A 20,874-nucleotide genomic window follows, 5' to 3' on the forward strand; every position below is an offset into this window, starting at 1 on the left:
TTTGTGAAGAGTAATCATAACACAGGTAAAATGCCTGAGGCACTCAACAAATCACTATGGTTGCTGTCAGTGGGTGTGGTACAAAAAGGAATTTCTGGAGTTTTACTACCCCAAGCTTTGGATTTGCTGAGAGCCAATTTCATATTCTGTACTGAGCACACAGTCTCATTGCCTGAAGGTTTAGAAGATGTCCAAGTAGGGGTGGGAGAATTCAGTCAGTTCTGTCCTATCCAAAATGTGCCTATTAAGGGCCTACCCGGTGAACAAAGATTTAACTCAGTATCAATAAGCCGATTGCTAGAACTCCGGGAAAAAAAAGTGAGCATTTTTATGTACTGGTTGTATAACAAAACTGGAAGCAATAATAGCAGCTTACTTTCCACAGTGGATTTCCACAACCTAAGGTGGAAGAGCACAGTAAGCAACTAATTTGAGTGTGCACTGGCATTCCCAGGCTTTAGAATAAAATGCTCAATGGCTGCATATTCCTCACAGGATGGATGAATGCGCACCAATGGCTTGAGTGTGCTCTGCCCAGGAGAATGTGCAGCAAAAAGTTAGGCATTTGTGGATGTCTCCAGGTTACCACTCAGAAGAGTGTGAGGACTATTTTAGAGAAATTACCCCAGGCTACACTTCCTCATGCACGCAAAGAATTAAAGGACACAGTGCTGAGAACAGCATGCAGGTCCAGCTAGAAATCAAGCAGATGCTCTGTTGAAGGCCTGCACGAGAATCAGGCCCATTACACCTCCTTTTTCTGGAAACCCTTCAGGGTGCTTCTCACTTTATGAGCTAAGTTCATGGAAGGTATCACTCAGGCAACTGGAAGACGCTGGAGACTCACCTTGCTCATTGTCAGGGCATTATTTTTTGCCAGGACAATCTCTGGGGTGTCTGTAATGCATGTGAATTTGAGCTGCTCTGCAGGCAGGCGGTACTTTCTCTCACTCAGGATATCTCCAGCTCTCTTGACATGCTCCACCTGTACAGAGCCAATGGGTACCCATCCAATGCCTCTCAGCCACTCAAGATCAGCCTTGTAAATAGCCTGAAAATGAAATAATGAAATAATATTTATAGAAATTACCTGGTGTCTGGTCTTGATTTAGCATATACAGATGATGTGTAATTCTTCATCTTGTGTAAATTTCAGGGAAGACCCACAGGATTTTTGCACTTTGGTGCAGAGTGGCTAATTAACATTTTGTCCCTGAAAGTAGCCAATGTTTGCCTTTTTAAAGACCCACAAAATCTCTCTAATGAGATGGGGATTTCATCAATGCAAAACCCTTTTAAGGAAACTACTGCCTACCTCCTGAATACAAACTATTTATTCTCTGATTTGATTGCCCATATCTCCTGTGTAGTAATAATACTGTTAGTAACACAGTTTGTTCTTGTTTCCTTGAGCAGTGGCCTTCACAGCCAGTCATGTGACATTGAGAAAGGATGAACCCTACTGGCTGAACACATATTGAATTAATGTGTTTTCTAGGGACAACAAAAAGGGCATATTTTTTCATATGATTTTATATGCATGCTTCTAAGCTAAACAACGAATATATTTTTAATATTATCTTATGCTTAGCCCTCATTTTTTGCAGTATAATTTGAGTAAAACAAGATATTTTATCTTCTTTTAATTTTGTTTTCTTGAATTTAGATAACTGGCTAAAGGAGAATTTTCCTCTCAAGTAAGAGCAAGAATTCTTTTTGTTTGTATGGCTTTAGGGGAACCACTCTTTTACAAGTCTCTGCTTTTGTCATTCCTTCAAAAGTGACTATGTGTCAGCCTGATCAAAAAAATGAGGAGCTACAATGCCACTGGGGTAGCATTTGAGTGCCAAAGACAGTCTACTGGCTGACAGCAAAAGCCCCTCACATATTCCTAGGGAGCTACTGTTGTCAGCTTCCTAGCAAAATTGTCTCAATATCTATAATTCATTCTTCAACTTCCTTACACAAGTTATATTAGATATTTGCTAGAAGTTAAGTAGTCAGAAAAACAATAAAGCAATCAATTCAACTGGAAAAGTAAGTTGATTTCAACCAGGAATGCTTAACCTGGCATCAATGAATGTGGATAGAAAAAAAACCCACACTATCTTTATTTTCATTAACCTTTAACTGAAATACAACATTTCTTCCAATTATAAGTTTAGGCAACAGATCATAGCAGTATTAACACTATGTGGTACTCCATCAGCAACAGAAATCACAAATGTCTTCATATCTATTACAGTAGTTGCAGACATCTTGAAATATTTATGCTTGTCACTTCTTTAAATAGTTATTATTACACTCCCCACTAGATCTTTTTATTTAATGTATAAATAAAAAAGCATATATATAGTACATCACAAATTTAGTTTAATATGTTGATAATTATATTTCAATGTAGTCAAGTTTCTTTTGAAACCTATATATATGTGTTTTATTTTATGTACTTCATGACACTGTCCTGAGAAGTTGTCCATAAATTTTACCAGGCTGCCAAAAGATGCCATGACACAAAAAGAGGACCCCATTTTACAATTCGGAAACAAGTTCTGGTGAATATTAGACCCACTCACATCACTCTGAAGGTCGTAGGCCTTCCGAGCCTGAATGATGTCATTCTGATCGGGCAGACAGGTCCATTCGTGTAGGGGATGCTTGTAGTCTATGTCGCTTACAAGGACCTGACACTTCTTGGCCTGGACCACCCCCATCATGTCCACTGGGCTGCTGAACTTGGTCTTCCACTTCTCAAAGTCCTTCTTGTACTCCCTCTCGCTCTGGATCTTGGCCGCATGGATAGACCACATCATCTTGGGGTCATCCTCAATCTTACGGGCCCCAATGTGGTGACCGAGCTGCTTGCGGTAGCCTTCCTTGTACTTGTACTGAAAAAAGAAAAGATATATGAGTCTAGTGATAAGAACATCTCATTTATATTGTATTTCATAGTTTAACACATACAGTATTTCTTTTCATTTTCCTTACCACTAGTGTGAGGGACAGAAATGTTAATATTATCAACCCCATTTTATAAAATAGAAACCTGAAGCCTAGAGGGATTAAGTGTTTTGTTCAAGGTCACATCACAAATAGGTGGCAGAGCTGAGACTAAAATAGAGAATCTCTGGTTCTTAATATTTTTCTCCTATTAAACTGTACTACCTAATTTACATTTGCTTGCTTAATAAGATAAAACATCTTGTACAACTAAAAAAGCATCTACTTAATTAAAAAATGTGAACAATCTTTTCTAAAAATGTTCTGACATTAAAAATATTTTAGCATATGTCCCTTGTAATTAGAACTTACAGTAAATTCTCTGATTGAGGATATGGGCTACATTTAGATAGTTTCACCAGGAAACATCTCCCTCAATAGCCTGTCAATGTCACTGAACTTTCACTATGAGAGTCATACCTTGAGTTAATACTCTATCTACTTTTAAAATACAAGAATAACACATTATGGTCCATTTTACTATGAGATGATCATAGTGTGGGCTTCTCAAACTTAACAGCCTGAAAGAGTTATGATGATAGAAGAAATGAAGCGTAAGTCTAAGGCATGGGACCCTTCCAGAAGAAGGAAAGTCTGGATTTGGGCCCAAGGGAGCCCTGGTACAGAATAACAACACTCACGAGATGTTTCTTATGAGAAGGGAAGGACTAGAGAATAGAGACAAGTGGGTCCTGAGGAAGAGCTTCACTTACTTCTCAACTTGTTCTTGTAACCAGTTAGGGCACCTCTGTAGGAGATCCTCACTAGAAGGTACAAAGGATGGGCCAAAACTCTAAAATACACCCACCAGCTAGTCTTCCTTTAATGACAGAAGTAGGAAAGAGTTCACATTTCTAGTGGCTGATTTACATCCACTAGTATCAGTATATTTTTCAAACATCTGATCACCTGCTCAATTTCTCAGGCTGAAAATTATGAACCATTTTTTTAGTGTCCATAAAACACGGATTTTTAAAGCATATACCTCTATCTTTGATTGATGAACAGGTATAAATGACACAGTACTTTGTGCTGTTCTTTGTTTTCATTTGCAACTTTGTATATAGGGGAATCACTAAATGAACCTGAGACTGCTGGGAACAATCAAAATTCTGGCAAGAAAAACTGTAAAAGCTGCCATTTGTGATCATCTTTCCACAAGAAATACCTCTTCCAAAAACATCAACTTACATCACTAGCAATCTCTCTTGAAGCCTTGGCTGCTTGGATTGGAATAGCATCCAAACGTAAGTCACAGCCTTCCTTCCTGGACTCTTCCAAAGCAAGTTTATAGAGTTTCTGTAGAAAAGAGAGTTGTTAGTCATTACTCCTTTCATAAAATAATGAACCTGTTTATCATTACATTTTCTCATCTTCATTAAACTACAGAAATAAATCCACAAAGTCAATTAGCAGGGTGGGTTTCTACAAAACTTTGCCTCATAGGTGCTCAAGGATTAAAAGACACATGTTCTAAACTTCGGAATTTTATTTATTTGTAAATTTAAAAAAATACATTTTGGGGAGATCAGCATGTGGTTGCCAAATTCAGTTTTGCCAAACTAGCACATGTTAAAAAAGAACTATTTACTATCACTGTCCTATTATAAAAGAAAGGGCATCTTAATGCTAAAGAAGGAATGAGGAACTTTTAAGGAAGAAGGAACTTTTAAAATTGAATATATTTAGATTTATGAAAAATTCCATGCATTGTCTCTATTTTTTCTCATTTTTTGGACAACCAAACTATCATCACAGACTGTGATCAAACTACAGTAGTGTTTCAGAACCATTGCCCTGTTGAAAATGTTGGTTCTGAAAGAGATGCCTAGAAAAATGCTTGCAAATGAAATTCAATGATAATCAGGACATTAATGATACAGTAAAATAATATAGGACATGGTAACTTTCTGGGTTCCAACCAACCCAGTGCCTTCCTACTAAATAGCTGTTGAATAAAATAATGACAATACCCACACTGACCTGTAGGGGGAAGGCTTCAGGAATATAATTCCTATTGGAATTTTCTCCATAAGCTTTCCTTTTCTGATATCCTGTTGCCAAAAGGCTGGCCTAATTTGTGGACCTACCACATAGTCCAAACTTGAATTAAGGGAGAACTAGCTCTTTTACTGAAAATGTAAGTTTGGAGTATGTATGATAACTTAGTTGAAACATTTCACTAAGGAAACAGTTACAATAGTTCATTTTTGCCTTTCTATTCATTATAAGATCACTAGTTGACTCACATGACTGTAGTTTATTCGGTTGAGTTTGGCTAGCATGATTTCTGGTGTATCAGGCATGACATGGATTGTTTTCTTATCATTGTCCCAGGCTTCAGTATACAGTCGCTATGGAAAAAAAAGATGAGAAAAATTATTTTGGAATTCACAGGCTTTTTTTTTTATTATGTGTCAGTCGCCTTTCCTCTACAAAATAGAAATAAAATATTAAAGTTGCATAAGTCCTACCTTCCTGTAGATAAATTATTATTTCCAAGAGTATTTAACTCACTATTTCATTGACTCAGAGTTTTTACTGCTTCTCATTAAAATTCTTCAGCAATTCTGGGAAGTATAATTGTGTTGCAGTATTAAAAATATGTAATTATGAAATAATTACAGCACAGAGTATTTTCAACACAAGTTTAATATTTTGAAGTATTACTAAGTAACTATGGTATTATAATGGAAAAATCATTAAAAAATACCATAAATCCTATAGGAATCTTTAAAATATACTAATATGCCGGAATTTTTACCTTGTTCTATGGTGATTTCTGATACCTACTGGTGAGGAGTGAAGACTCACCTTATTCATGTTTATAGCATTACTTTTTGCCAGCACCTGCTCTGGAGTGTCAGTTACACAGGTAAATTTCAGTGTCTCTGGTCGCTGGCGGTAGATATTATCACTCAGGATCTCTGCGGCTCTCTTGGCTCTCAGAACTTCAAAGGACCCAATCGGAACCCAGCCAATGCCTTTCAGCCATTCAAGGTCTGACTTATACAAATTCTACAAATCAACAGAGATGAAACATATATATTAATTAATGGTTCAGAGACATAGTCACAAAATGGCCCATACTAGAGAAATACAAAGTACCGATGAACAGATAAAGCTACCAGCACAGTTGATCAACCATTCAAAAGCATTATTGAATCCTAAGCATATTTTTTCCCTAAGCATTGTTTAGTACCCGCATTGAATCCAGAAAGATGAGCGATATATTTAAAACTGAAAGACACAGTCCTGCCCTTGAAGGTACTACCAAGATTTTACACGAGAGCAGAGCTTCTTAAGCCTTGGAAAATGTGCTCTAATAGTTTCCAGTAAGAACAGCATCACGTGAGGGTTCCAGTCACAAAAACTCTAGCCCTCCTTTTTTTTCTTTTAGGGAAAAGAGGTGAAATTCAAGTACAGTAGTGAGTTGCAACATGTAGTAATGTTAACTTTTGCAAGTCACACTCTTGATTTGCATTTTTCAAACTGAGATATAATTGACATATAGCATTATATTAGTTTCAGGTGTATAACATAATAACTCAATATATGTATATATTGTGAAATGATCACCATTCTTGCTTTAATTTCCATCTTCAAAGTCACAAATATCAAGTGTGTAATGTGGTGTTATAAAGATAACAGATATTTTCCTAATTACTCATTTTGTTTACTCTCAATAGGACATGTTAACTGTGAATTAGATGATTGGTTTTGAAAAAGGCAAGACTATCTCAGTATTTTTCTGACTCTAAGTATAAAATATAAGTTTATTAAAATAATTTAGCACAATATATTTCTGGGATCTCCACACTACCTTCTACTGACACACACATCATTTTCACCTCTCTAGCCAAAAATTTGTGGCTGTATATATATATATTTGTATCATTAATCTACAATTACATGAGGAACATTATGTTTACTAGACTCCCCCCATCACTAAGTCCCCCCCGACAAACCCCATTACAGTAACTGTCCATCAGCATAGTAAGATGCTGTAGAATTGCTACTTGTCTTCTCTGTGTTGCACAGCCCTTCCCGTGCCCTCCCCCCATTATACATGCTAACCATAATGCCCCCTTTCTTTCCCCCACCCCTTATCCCTCCACTGGCTGTATATTTTTAAGGACCACATTTCATCTAACTCAGACAAAGGACGCTTGAAGCACCAGGAAGAAATATACCTATATATAATTGATAATATATATACTTTATTTCCTCTTTTACATGTAACTTTTGGGGAAGACAACTGTCCAATAAATTGTAGTGCTTCCAATGGGAAACTTTTCAAACACTCACCTGTATATTGTTTAAAATATACAAGCAAAGCCCAGTTCATCGGCACTAGTCAGAACCCACAGACACGTTTTGGATCAGCTTTTACCCGGCAGGACCAGCACTGGAGATACTCACATCACTCTGGAGGTCATAAGCTTTCCGAGCCTGGATGACGTCGTTCTGGTCAGGCAGGCAGGTCCACTCATGCAAAGGATGCTTATAGTCCACATCACTGACCAACGTCTGACATTTCTTGGCCAAAACGATACCAAGCATGTCCACTGGGCTGCTGTACCTCGTCTTGTACTTCTCAAATTCTTTCTTGTACTCACGGTCACTCTGGACTTTGGCAATGTGGATAGACCACATAATCTTGGGGTCATCTTGCACCGCTCGGGCGCCAATGTGGTGACCCAGCTGCTTGCGATAAGCTTCTTTGTATTTGTACTGAAAGACAGAAAAACAGTAAAAAAGGGAGAAAGACCAAGAGCTATTTTATTTTTTGGGGAGTAAAGCTTTTGTATGAAATCCTCAATATGTCTGAGGAGTTTCATCACATGTGATATGACACATCGGGCAGTGTCACAAAGAAGCTTACTCCCAAAGAAGCTGCTGTGTTCATCTGCGCATTTCTGTGGAATAGCTCCTCAACAATTATTTTATGTTATGCTAGAAAACATGTTTATAAAAAGTGATTAAAAGTGAACATTGAAAGTGTGAGCTCAATTACAGTGACAGCGTCTCAGAAGTCAGTCATTGGGGTGGGCCCATTGAGATGTGTTTACATGGTTCATTAATTTTTTCTAGGGCATTCTGAGAAATAATTTCTTCTGCATAGATAACCTAGAGGGGTAGTTGAAAAATGACAGCTTTTGTTGTTGGATGGGCACAGAGTTTCAGTTTTGCAAGATGAAAACATTCTGGAAGTTTGTTCCACAGCAGTGAGGATTTATTTAGCACTACTGAACTGTACCCTTAAAAATGGTTAAGATGGTAAATTTTATGTTATGTGTTTATTATGATTAAAAAGAAAAAAAGCCTGCAAAAATGAACAATTTTGGTAGTCTTGGATTCATGTTTAAGGTGTCCAAGAATCTGATGTTTTCACTCCTAGGATAAGGAATACTGATTTTGTAGACTCCTCAGCGAAGAGACTTACAGCTCTTTTGCTATCCTCTATCCTTCTTCAAATCATGGGGAAAACTCAGTTAAAGCTTGCTTCTTTCCTGGCATCTATATCTTGAGTATATTCTGAGAGCTCCTGAGGTTTTATGAGTAGCTTAGCGTATGCCCACCTAACTTTAATCAAGGTATCCAGTCTTATTAAGACCAAAACACAAGAGTCAAAGAAACCACATTCCCATTCAGGCTTTGCCTCAATGATGCTTGTAATCTTGGGCAGGTTACCTACTGTCTCAAAGCCACAATTTAAATGTCTTCACAATGAAGGCAGTTAAAATGCTGATGACTAAAGAGACTTCCAACTGTATTCCAGTAATGTGATTCCCTATGCATGGGCTGGCCTGTTGGTAACAAATGTAAGGACTCCATCAGCTCTTACTTACATCACTAGCAATGTCCCGGGAGGCCTTGGCAGCCACAATGGGAATGGCGTCACTTCTCAAGTCACAGCCTTCTTTCTTGGCCTCTTCCATAGCCTGGCGATAGAAGTTCTGAGGAAAGAAGTAGCAGCCCTTAGATTCAGTACTCAGTTTCACACTAGAAATGCCTTTTTGTCTAAAGAAGCCTGCTTTTGGATGCAGCTGCACTAAAGTGTTCAGCCTTATATTACCAAAAGAAAAAAAAAAACATAAAACCCTCTTTCTTTTACTTCCTTTTTATCCAAGCTATTTATTTAAATTGAAATTTTACATTCAGCAGGCTTTAACACCATGAGTTCTCTTTGCATAAATCCCTATGGATTTTAGACAGTAAGTCAATAGCTCTCAAATATGTTTGGGTCATTCAGTACTTGCTCTTCTTATGAAATAACCATGAAATATAGATTTACTTAACTCCAGTTTTGAATTAGGAACAATTTTACCAGCAAAGAATGTGATTATATAATAATATGCAATAACAAAACTACCACTGTGAGCATGCATCTATAATCAGACAGTGCTGAACCAAAGATAATCCACTGTCTGAATGTCTTTGTTAATATTGAAATCTTCCCATGGATTCATTTTGTCAATTGTTGGAAATTGCTAGCAGACATGGGGATACGATACCAAAGATTTATGAGTCAAAAACATAAAATTGATAAAATTGTATTTGTTAATATTTTTCTGTGAATTGAAAAATACCCACTGTTCAGTTTCAATGGCAGAACCAATACACACAGAGGGTGGAACACAGGCGTTCCATGGGAACATAGTTCGAGAACCACTGCATTACACAAATCATCAAAGCAGAAGTTTTCATCCTTATTTGCCTGTGATGCACTTATAAGAATTTTGACCAACTCTATACACTGTTCAAACAAAATAAATTTAAAAATATTCCTACTTTTAGTATTTAATTAATTAAAGCAAGATAAACAAAATATACAACTTGACAATTTTTAAACATTAAAAAGTAAAAACTTATTGGATCTCTTAATGATGTTTTTGTGATTAATAGGGACAAAAAAGGTTTTGGTGAATGTTAATACACTGGCAGAGTTTCCTTTTTAAGACTCTCGGGCATGAATCACGCTAACTACTGGCAAGGTATGTCTTTCTTTTTGTACTCCCTTTTTAAAAATAAAATCGCTATATAATTGTACTTAGTCATACATTTTAACATATGTTTTAATATGTTAAAATGTATATAATCTTTATTTTGAAAAATTTCAAACCTACAGAAAAGTTGTAAGAATAGTACAATGAACACCTAACTATCCAATTATTAACATTTTGCCATATTTGCTTTATCTCTATGTGTGTGTGTGTATGTGTGTGCGTGTATGTGTGTGCAGTGTGTTTATTTATGTTTTAATTCTTATTTTCAATAATAAGAAACAATTAAGAATAAATTAAATTTTAAAAAAAGAGTAAATTGTAGACATCATGAAATTCACCCCTAAATATTGCAGTATATATTGCCTATTGCCTAAGAATAAAGTCATTTTTACACAACCACCATGTATTTATTAAATTCAGGAAATTTACTATTGATACAATACTCTTTTCTAATAGACAGTAAATATTCAAATTTCACCTATTTTTCCAGTAATGCCCTTCATAGAAATATTGTTTTTCTATCTAGAATCCCATTCAGGAGCACAAGTGGCATTTAGCTCTGTCTTTTCTCCTTTCACACTTTTAATCTGTGCTTTTCTTGTTTTAAAGTGGATGAATAGTGGCTCTGAGAGAGTAAGTGAACACTACTTTAATGACAGGGATGTTCTCAGGCAGGTAATTTAGAAAAGAGTACATACGGAAGTGGAAGCTATGTTAAACAATTTTAATGCATGCTGGCATACCCGCTGGAAAGCCTTTGTGTAACCTCAAGGACACATGAGGTCTGAAGATAGCTCATCTCTATACCCCAAACAGGGACATAGTCCTTAAATTAGAGCATGATGGAATAATTTAATCTTTCATTCATTTTCTTCCTTTCCTGTACCAGGAAGAGTAATTGAATTAGGGAAAGCAGATGCAATACCAGTAGACAGTTCTGGAAAAAGATGCAGGAATCACTTGTGGTTTTAAGGGACAAACAACAATAATCTACAATTCTTCAGAGCTTTATCTTTTTTCTAATTTATATTGTTTCATGCAATTTTCATTGTCGAGGCTGTGTAAAGACAAAATTTTAAATGTAAGGAAAATCCTTAAAAAGTGTGGCAGAAATAATGAAAAGGAATTGCTTCTTTATTATGTCTTAGTCTCAAATTAAACTGAATTAAAAATACTGGAATAATATCTGGATTTTAAATATGATGCAGAGGCACTTGATTTTTAAATGACTTAAGAGTCCTTGAGGCAAATTATTGTGTATTTTTAGTGTAGATTAAAATGTGACAATTTATGTTCTTTTCAAGAGGAGATATTTACAAGGAAAAGCTAAAGTAAAAATAAAAATAAATTTGATATTTTTGAGATAAAATCCCAAGGGCATTTGTTCTTCTCAAACATCTTCAGAAACGTTTATTTTGTAACTGGAGAGTCAAACAGTTCCTCTGTTATATTTTTCCTTTGAAGATTTTGTTCTTATGTATAAGTGGGGGAAAAATGTGCTTGGAGAGTTTCAGGCCAAACAAATAGATTTCTTTCATTCTTCCAACATTTGAAAAGATGCAGGGCTTCAAAGAAGAAAACACTATTAGTTATCAAGGCTATGTTTTAAAGCTTGTTTGGTAAGTTATTCACCCAAGAGAATCAGAATGGGTCAATGAGAATTTAAGAGAAAAAATAAGATGTGGTTGCTTTATTTTGTTTTGTTAATATGTACTGAGCTAAGAATGGAATGAAGGTACCAATCAATGGCAATGGGTTGAGAAGAAATTCAAGTGGGCCATTCTGAAATCTAATGTTCAAAAGACAGTCCTTAGAGAACTGGCATAATCACGCAATTTTAAGGAAACTAAATCCAGCCGACAATTTTGGAAATAAAAAAAATAGCTCAATTTCCTCTCAGTAGCTTCATCTGACCTGATTTTAACAAAAGGGAAAAGCTTAAAGTGTTATTACCAGTTGGGCTAGAAACTGAATTTCATCTGCCTGGGGTGAAACAGACTTCCTGGAGGAAGCTAATCCAACAGAGAAGCTCTGTGGCCATGAGGAAAGTTGCTCATTCAAAAATGACCAAAGCCATGGTGGATCAAATGCTCATAATCAGGCTTGTCTTTGGGTCTGTTTTATCAAGTTAGAGAAAGGAAAATTGTGTTCTCTTCATTTCATATTTGATTATTTGAATATTTCTATGCCTGGTTATTTGATATTTATATACCTCTCTTTTAGGGCTGCATTATTGGAGGCAAAAGTAATCAGTGCAGGTAAAATCACAAATATGGTCAAGTCTTGAAATGAGTACTTAAATTTTCCAGTGTTCTCAAACTCAAGAAAAGTCTGCCCTACTTTTTTTTTAAAGGAAGACACAAACATGTAAGAAATTAGTATTCTTCTTGAATAAACCAGATAATTCTTCACTTTGCCAAGAACAATAGGGCAAGGAGCTATTAGGCAGCAGAATTTCTGGACTACGAAGATACATGATGACAAGTTAAGTGAGTCTGGAGATAAGTGCATAAAAGAATGCATTCTATTGTCCTCAGGCAATTTTGAAATTGATGAATTTAAGAATTCTCATTTCAGTTCTTATAAATAAACCTCAAATTATTTTGAACATATTAAATAAATCTGATTTCCATCGTGACTTGAATGTAAAGTGAAGGACTTGAAGTTTGTTAGCCAACTTTTTTTGTGCCAGGCTCTACATACTGGGAATATATTATGTCACTTGGTCATCACAAAAATTCTTCAAGATAGACATTTTTATTCCATTTACAGATGACATAACTGAAGAAGAGCTTACAGGATAAATTTTGAGGCACATACTAAACTGAAAAATTGCAATAATTATTTTTAGTTAAAATTACAATATTTTAATCATTAACAGTTTACTTCGAGAGTTTTTTCCTCTTCTCCTGACATGGAGATATTTTTTGTTTTTATCTATTTATCTTTCTACCTATCTTCTTTTTGAATACAATGATACATATATTCGGGGTAGGGTAAATTGGCATTAAAAAACCCCAAAACTAAATTAATTGGTTCACGTGAGAATTAAATCTGTAATTCTGACCTTTCTACCACATGAGCAAGAATCAATGTGGTCAGATCAAGGAAGTAAAACAAATGGTCTTACCTCACTGTAATTTATTTTATTTTTTCTTGCCAACATAATTTCAGGTGTGTCAGGCATAATGTGGATTTGGGTCTTGTCATTATCCCAGGCTTCTGTGTATAAGTGCTGTGAATTATAAAAAGGTTAACAAATTAGGAAAACAAGGTTGTAAATAGGAGTTTCCAATTTAGAGACTATCTGTGCTGTGTGCTATAAATAGCACACTCCTTAGTCTCTTTGATATTACACGATATTCATTGTCACTAAATATAAATGCAGACTAAGATATGAAAATGAAAAAATGTTCTGTTGCAAGATAACCTCCACCTCAACCAAATTAAGATCAAGTATTTTCCAAGCACATATACGCATGTGTATGTACTGTGGTATTATTAACAAATCCTTTCCATGGTTTTGTTTGTTATGTGTTGGTTTATTGACTACAAATATACCTAGATATGTCATTGCTAGAGATTTTGTTTATTTGTTTTATTTTCTGGAATCCACATATAAGTGAAATCATGTGGTTATTTGTCTTTCTCTGCCTGACTTATTTCACTTATCATAATACCCTCTAGGTCCATCTATGTTGTTGCAAATGACAAGATTTCGTTCTTTTTTATGGCAAAGTAATATTCCATTGTGTATACTATGTACATCTTCTCTATCCATCCACCCATCAATGGACACTTAGGCTGCTTCCATATCTTGGCTATTGTAAATAACACTGCAATAAATATAAGGGTACACATATCTTTCTGAATTAGTGTTTCTGTTTTCCTTGGGTAAATACCAGAAGAAGAATCACTAGGTTGTATACTATTTCTATATTTAAATTTTGGTGGAACCACCAAACTGTTTTCCGTAGTAACTGCACCATTTAATATTCCCACCAACAGTGCATGAGGGTTCCCCTTTCTCCACATCTTTGTCAACACTTGTTATTTCTTGTCTTTTGGATAGTGGCCATTATGACTGATGTGAAGTGGCAGCATCTCATTGTAGCTTTGATCTGCATTTTCTTAATGATTTGTCCTATTCTTAACTCTGGCTGTTACAACAGACGTCGAAGCAGAAATTCCCACATATATTTTTGGAATCCAAATGTAAATGAGTACAGAGCTCAACCACAACACCATACACAGGATAACAATAGGATAAAATGAAGAAGAATAACTTAATTAATCATAGATATTCTCAAGGACATACAGCCCTGTTTTATTTCCCACCAAACTGGGGACTCACCTTGCTCATGTTGATGGCATTGCTCCTGGCCAACACCTGCTCCGGCGTGTCAGTTACACTGGTAAATTTCAGCTTCTCCGGAGGCTGGCGGTAGAGGTTGTCACTCAGTATCTCTGCAGCTCTCTTGCACTTGACCTCTTCCACAGACCCGATGGGGACCCAGCCAAGGCCTCTTAGCCACTGGAGATCTGATTTATAAATGTTCTGGTAAGGTCAAATACAAAGCAAGTATTAAGGAAGTTGTTATGACACTTGATTTCAAAAAGAAAAGAAAATGTCTGGAAAACTTGTATATCTAAGTTTCACGCCTATGTCTTTTGAAATATGAAGCCCAGTAGGATATAGCTTCATGGTATTATGTTCCGTCTAAAAAAAAAGTAAGGTACAGTGACTGAGGAGTGGGGAGAAAAAATGTCATTCCTTCTGGGGGTTGTAAATAACCCTAGAATATGATCTACTATTATTACTATCATAAGCATGATGACCAGCGGTATGTAATGGGTCTGGGTTCTCACATCACTCTGGAGGTCGTAGGCCTGCCGAGCGTGGATGACGTCGTTCTGGTCGGGCAGGCACGTCCACTCGTGCAGGTAGTTCTTATAGTCCACATCACTGACTAAGGTCTGGCACTTCTTGGCCTGGACCACCCCCATCATGTCCACTGGGCTGCTGAACTTGGTCTTCCACTTCTCAAAGTCCTTCTTGTACTCCCTGTCACTCTGGATCTTGGCCGCGTGTATGGACCACATCATCTTGGGGTCATCATTAACGTTCCGGGCTCCAATGTGATGGCCGAGCTGCTTGCGGTAACCATCTTTGTATTTGTACTGAAATAAAAGTAGTCTTTTTAAAAATAAAAATGAATAAAAGGGCTAAAAGTCTTACTAAATCAAAACTCCATTATTTTTAAATTCTTGCAGAGAAATGGAGTCTTCTGAGTATCAACTTATCTCTTTATTCTGACCTCTGATTACATTTCCCAGGGAAGAGAGGCCAAACTACAAAGTTCTATGGTTTGGAGACATTAAGTCCTGGCAACACAGGCAGTAACATTTTTCAGAAAATCAGTCAGAATTGCACACCGCCTTCTATCATCGTGGGCAGTGAATCACTTACCCAGAAGTTTTACACATGACTTTGAGTGCCTCTCCTGATCCCACAGGTCCTGCCATCCATCCCCTGCCCCCCCCATCATCCCTTCCAAATCTGGCTCTGGTGACTGTCACTGGGTCACTTGACTCTCTGGAATGGACGGCTTTTCCATTCTGCGTGCCCTGCTCTGCCAGAGATAAAATTTGGCTGTCGTCTGTTGGTGTTCTTCTAGCAAGAAGAGAGATTATACAACCACCAGAAAGCGTTTTGTTGGTGGTGATGGTAAGTGCTGACTGGATATTTTCTCTCCATTTTAGGCAGTAACATCGCACAAATCCAACATGTATTTGTGGAAGTCTGAATTCTCCACCAAAGGAGCCATTTCTTTCAGAGACAGCAGAAAGAGAAATCAGGCTCATCATTTTGTTGTTTTTGTTTGGTTGTCTTTGTTTTTCTTTTTTCATTTCAAAAGAACTCACAAGAAAGCACTTAAAGAGTTGGCGAAACTCCAGAGCACCTTTGGGGAAAGGGGCCTTTTCCTAGACCTGACTGACCCAGGTTTTGTCTGATGCTGAATCAACACATGTAACCATGTTATTTTTTTAACCTCTTCTGGCATTTTCTCATTACTGTATAGGCTATGTGCTCATAGTACAGAAATGAATGTCTCATTCAGTAATTGTGATTCAAATTCAATCTTATACTGAAGTTTAGCACATCTTCTCTGCCTATGGGATCTGAATATTAAAGTCTTTTGGAGTTAAAAATATGAAAGAGCTTTGTCAAGTGAAAAATATTTCTTTCATTTAAAGCACAACAAATATGCTTTAACTGATACCCAGATACATCTTTCCATTGTAGTAATGATTGCCCCCCACACCCACCCAGGCAGGTCCCACATGGGGCACGACTACTCACATCACTGATGATGTCCCTGGAGGCCTTGGCTGCCACAATCGGGATGGCATCGCTCCGCAAGTCATAGCCTTTCTTCTTTGCTTCTTCGTTGGCAAGTTTATACAGAGTCTATAGAAAGAAAGTCACAGTTAAAGCAAAGGGTTTGACAACAACAATTTGGAGATGATCAAATTCGGTGACATACCACTCAGTATGAAAAAGGAGAGGCTCTGGAAATAATCCATATTTCTAGCAACATTGGAAAGCAAACAAATTGTATTATATCGTACACCCAAAAACTATATAGCATTAGAAATAAATGAGATAAAGCAATGGGTATTAACATAGATTGCTATTATCATCTATTATATGTATCATTACTGATCTATATCATATAAAGTAATATACCTTCTGCATATCAACATAGATTTATATAATCCAGTAATACAGATCAATGCACAAACCATCTATCTACATATAGTTCTAAGTGAAAAAGAAGTTACAGAACAATGTGTTAATAGTATTCATTACACTTATAACATATATGCTTACATACATTTATTTATTTCTTTTTACTTAAAACTTCTTGACAATCGTAATATTTTATAACACTTATGTTGATACACATTGGTATAATACACTTGTTTCTAATGCTACATAGTTCACTTAACTATAATCAGAATTTTAAGATTCTAAATTTTGGCTGTATCATATTAGGAAAACAGGTACGTGTAAAATTGCATTTTACTAAAAACAAAAACAATAAGTGGTGTTGTTAATGCAGGACACTTCTTTGCCACGTGGGAGGTTTTCTTTCTGCAAAAGGAGCTCAATTATTTTATCTCTGGCCTTTTTCCTTTCTCTGCCCCTTACTCTCTCTGGGCCTGGAGAGGTGCAGGGTTGACGGATGTATCTAAGTGGTAGGGATGGGATGACGGGGCACGCTCAGCTCAGCACTGTCCTGCTCCCTCTAGGAACAATCCCAGTGTTTCTCTGTGTGGTAAGCAGGACCTCACCACTGAGGGAGTGAAGCCAACTCCCCAGTGCTGCCTGGGGAACCTAATTCTGGGGTTCAGTTAACAGGCTTATTTGGCTGTCATACCAGCATGTTCTCGAACCTATCTTTAGTTATAAAAAATGTGAGATTTTGACTTCTCTTTCTACTCCTTTGTTTTGCTTCTCTATTTAACTCAGGATCCAGGAGAAGAAGAGGTGCATGTTATTAGAGGCCCCCTTGATGGGATTGCCAGATTTAGCAAATAAAAAGATAGCATGCCCAGTTAAACTTGAATGTCAGATAAACAAGAAATAATTTTTTAGTGTAAATAATGAGCCAGTATTTTATCTGGCTGTTCCACGTCTTAGAAATGCCAAAACTACTACTCAGTTCCACTGACTGGCCCTGACACTGTCCATAAAGTGAAATGATAACGTGACTGCCATTTGCCCGTGGAAACCCATAGCAGGTGATATTCAAGAAAGAAAGATGGGCTGAGTCTTTCTAGTTCAGAGCTGCCTGTACCACGATAGATGAGGCCTGAGAATCTCCACAAATCTAAGTGCTGGAAAACCAACAATAACGACGACGACCACGTGGGGCACCGCAGAGCCTGCCCCTACCTCACTGTAGTTGATTTTGTTCTGTCTTGCCAACATGATCTCCGGGGTGTCAGGCATTATATGAACTTGAGTCTTGTCTTTATCCCAGGCTTCTGTGTATAAATGCTATCAAAGAAGACATTCAGAGAAAATCATTTGAAATAGGAATTATAAACAGTAAAATTAAAGCAGAATTATTTCTTATCTGATTAGGAAAAATAAACCAGAGATTGAAATAAGGTATTCATTGGAGGTTTGAGTCTTAATGCTAGTTATTAAAGCTAAAACTGGAAATAGTAGAAATTATTAAGAGTATTTCAAGTATGTAAATTTAGGAGGTAAATGTGACTCCACCCATTCATGTATGATTTTAACGCCAGTAGTCATTCAAGTAAAATAGCATGTGTTGGTGTCCTGGGGAAGCCTGAGGCAGCTGCGCTCACCTTGTTCATGTTGATGGCATTGCTCCTGGCCAGCACTTGCTCCGGGGTATCAGTTACACTGGTAAATTTCAGCTTCTCCGGAGGCTGGCGGTAGAGGTTGTCACTCAGTATCTCTGCAGCTCTCTTGCACTTGACCTCTTCCACAGACCCGATGGGGACCCAGCCAAGGCCTCTCAGCCACTGGAGATCTGATTTATAAATGTTCTGGTAAGGTCAAATACAAAAGCAAGTATTAATGAAGTTGTTATGATACTTGATTTCAAAAAGGAAAGAAAAAGGACTGGAAAACTTGGATATCTAAGTTTGATGCCTTTGTCTTTTAAATATGAAGCCAGGATATAGCTTCATGGTGCTATGTTCCATCAAAAAAAAAAAAAAGTAAGGTACAGTGACTGAGGAGTGGGGAGAAAAAATGTCATTCCTTCTGGGGGTTGTAAATAACGCTAGAATATGATCTATTCATTACTATCATAAGCGTGGTCACCAGCAATATGTAATGGGTCTGGTACTCACATCGCTCTGGAGGTCGTAGGCCTGCCGAGCGTGGATGACGTCGTTCTGGTCGGGCAGGCACGTCCACTCGTGCAGGTAGTTCTTATAGTCCACATCACTGACTAAGGTCTGGCACTTCTTGGCCTGGACCACCCCCATCATGTCCACTGGGCTGCTGAACTTGGTCTTCCACTTCTCAAAGTCCTTCTTGTACTCCCTGTCACTCTGGATCTTGGCCGCGTGTATGGACCACATCATCTTGGGGTCATCATTAACGTTCCGGGCTCCAATGTGATGGCCGAGCTGCTTGCGGTAACCATCTTTGTATTTGTACTGAAATAAAAGTAGTCTTTTTAAAAATAAAAATGAATAAAAGGGCTAAAAGTCTTACTAAATCAAAACTCCATTATTTTTAAATTCTTGCAGAGAAATGGAGTCTTCTGAGTATCAACTTATCTCTTTATTCTGACCTCTGATTACATTTCCCAGGGAAGAGAGGCCAAACTACAAAGTTCTATGGTTTGGAGACATTAAGTCCTGGCAACACAGGCAGTAACATTTTTCAGAAAATCAGTCAGAATTGCACACCGCCTTCTATCATCGTGGGCAGAGAATCACTTACCCAGAAGTTTTACACATGACTTTGAGTGCCTCTCCTGATCCCACAGGTCCTGCCATCCATCCCCTGCCCCCTTCATCATCCCTTCCAAATCTGGCTCTGGTGACTGTCACTGGGTCACTTGACTCTCTGGAATGGACGGCTTTTCCATTCTGCGTGCCCTGCTCTGCCAGAGATAAAATTTGGCTGTCGTCTGTTGGTGTTCTTCTAGCAAGAAGAGAGATTATACAACCACCAGAAAGCGTTTTGTTGGTGGTGATGGTAAGTGCTGACTGGATATTTTCTCTCCATTTTAGGCAGTAACATCGCACAAATCCAACATGTATTTGTGGAAGTCTGAATTCTCCACCAAAGGAGCCATTTCTTTCAGAGACAGCAGAAAAAGAAATCAGGCTCACCATTTTGTTGTTTTCGGTTGTTTGTCTTTGCTTTTCTTTTTTCATTTCAAAAGAACTCACAAGGAAGCACTTAAGGTAATTTTTCAAAGAAAGAGTTGGCAAAACTCCAGAGCACCTTTGGGGCAAGGGGCCTTTTCCTAGACCTGACTGACCCAGGTTTTGTGTGATGCTGAATCAATACATGTAACCATGTTATTTTTTTAACCTCTTCTGGCATTTTCTCATTACTGTATAGGCTATGTGCTCATGGTATAGAAATGAATGTCTCATTCAGTAATTGTGATTCAAATTCAATCTTATACTGAAGTTTAGCACATCTTCTCTGCCTATGGGATCTGAATATTAAAAAGTCTTTTGGAGTTAAAAATATGAAAGAGCTTTGTCAAGTGAAAAATATTCTTTCATTTAAAGCACAACAAATATGCTTTAACTGATACCCAGATACATCTTTCCATTGTAGTAATGATTGCCCCCCACACCCACCCAGGCAGGTCCCACATGGGGCACGACTACTCACATCACTGATGATGTCCCTGGAGGCCTTGGCTGCCACGATCGGGATGGCATCGCTCCGCAAGTCATAGCCTTTCTTCTTTGCTTCTTCGTTGGCAAGTTTATACAGAGTCTATAGAAAGAAAGTCACAGTTAAAGCAAAGGGTTTGACAACAACAATTTGGAGATGATCAAATTCGGTGACATACCACTCAGTATGAAAAAGGAGAGGCTCTGGAAATAATCCATATTTCTAGCAACATTGGAAAGCAAACAAATTGTATTATATCGTACACCCAAAAACTATATAGCATTAGAAATAAATGAGATAAAGCAATGGGTATTAACATAGATTGCTATTATCATCTATTATATGTATCATTACTAATCTATATCATATAGAGTAATATACCTTCTGCATATCAACATAGATTTATATAATCCAGTAATACAGATCAATGCACAAACCATCAATCTA

The 20,874-nt window shown here is 37.3% G+C and overlaps 1 protein-coding gene across 30 annotated transcripts in view; it reads right to left on the minus strand.

Annotated features, from left to right (window-relative positions):
* NEB (nebulin) overlaps positions 1 to 20,874 on the minus strand; it is a 199,472-nt gene that overhangs the window by 87,446 nt on the left and 91,152 nt on the right. For all 30 annotated transcript variants that reach the window (XM_073241429.1, XM_073241446.1, XM_073241444.1 and 27 more), the window contains 15 exons: positions 20,422 to 20,529; positions 18,909 to 19,220; positions 18,396 to 18,599; positions 17,974 to 18,078; positions 16,375 to 16,482; positions 14,880 to 15,191; positions 14,365 to 14,568; positions 13,141 to 13,245; positions 8,853 to 8,960; positions 7,423 to 7,734; positions 5,815 to 6,018; positions 5,250 to 5,354; positions 4,192 to 4,299; positions 2,577 to 2,888; positions 848 to 1,051 (listed from right to left, as the gene is read on the minus strand). In XM_073241429.1, coding sequence (XP_073097530.1) covers positions 848 to 1,051; positions 2,577 to 2,888; positions 4,192 to 4,299; positions 5,250 to 5,354; positions 5,815 to 6,018; positions 7,423 to 7,734; positions 8,853 to 8,960; positions 13,141 to 13,245; positions 14,365 to 14,568; positions 14,880 to 15,191; positions 16,375 to 16,482; positions 17,974 to 18,078; positions 18,396 to 18,599; positions 18,909 to 19,220; positions 20,422 to 20,529 — 2,811 coding nt within the window. The remainder of the gene's footprint in view (positions 1 to 847; positions 1,052 to 2,576; positions 2,889 to 4,191; positions 4,300 to 5,249; positions 5,355 to 5,814; positions 6,019 to 7,422; positions 7,735 to 8,852; positions 8,961 to 13,140; positions 13,246 to 14,364; positions 14,569 to 14,879; positions 15,192 to 16,374; positions 16,483 to 17,973; positions 18,079 to 18,395; positions 18,600 to 18,908; positions 19,221 to 20,421; positions 20,530 to 20,874) is intronic.

This window comes from Manis javanica, chromosome 7 (genome assembly GCF_040802235.1).
Source record: "Manis javanica isolate MJ-LG chromosome 7, MJ_LKY, whole genome shotgun sequence".
NCBI lineage: Eukaryota > Metazoa > Chordata > Mammalia > Pholidota > Manidae > Manis > Manis javanica.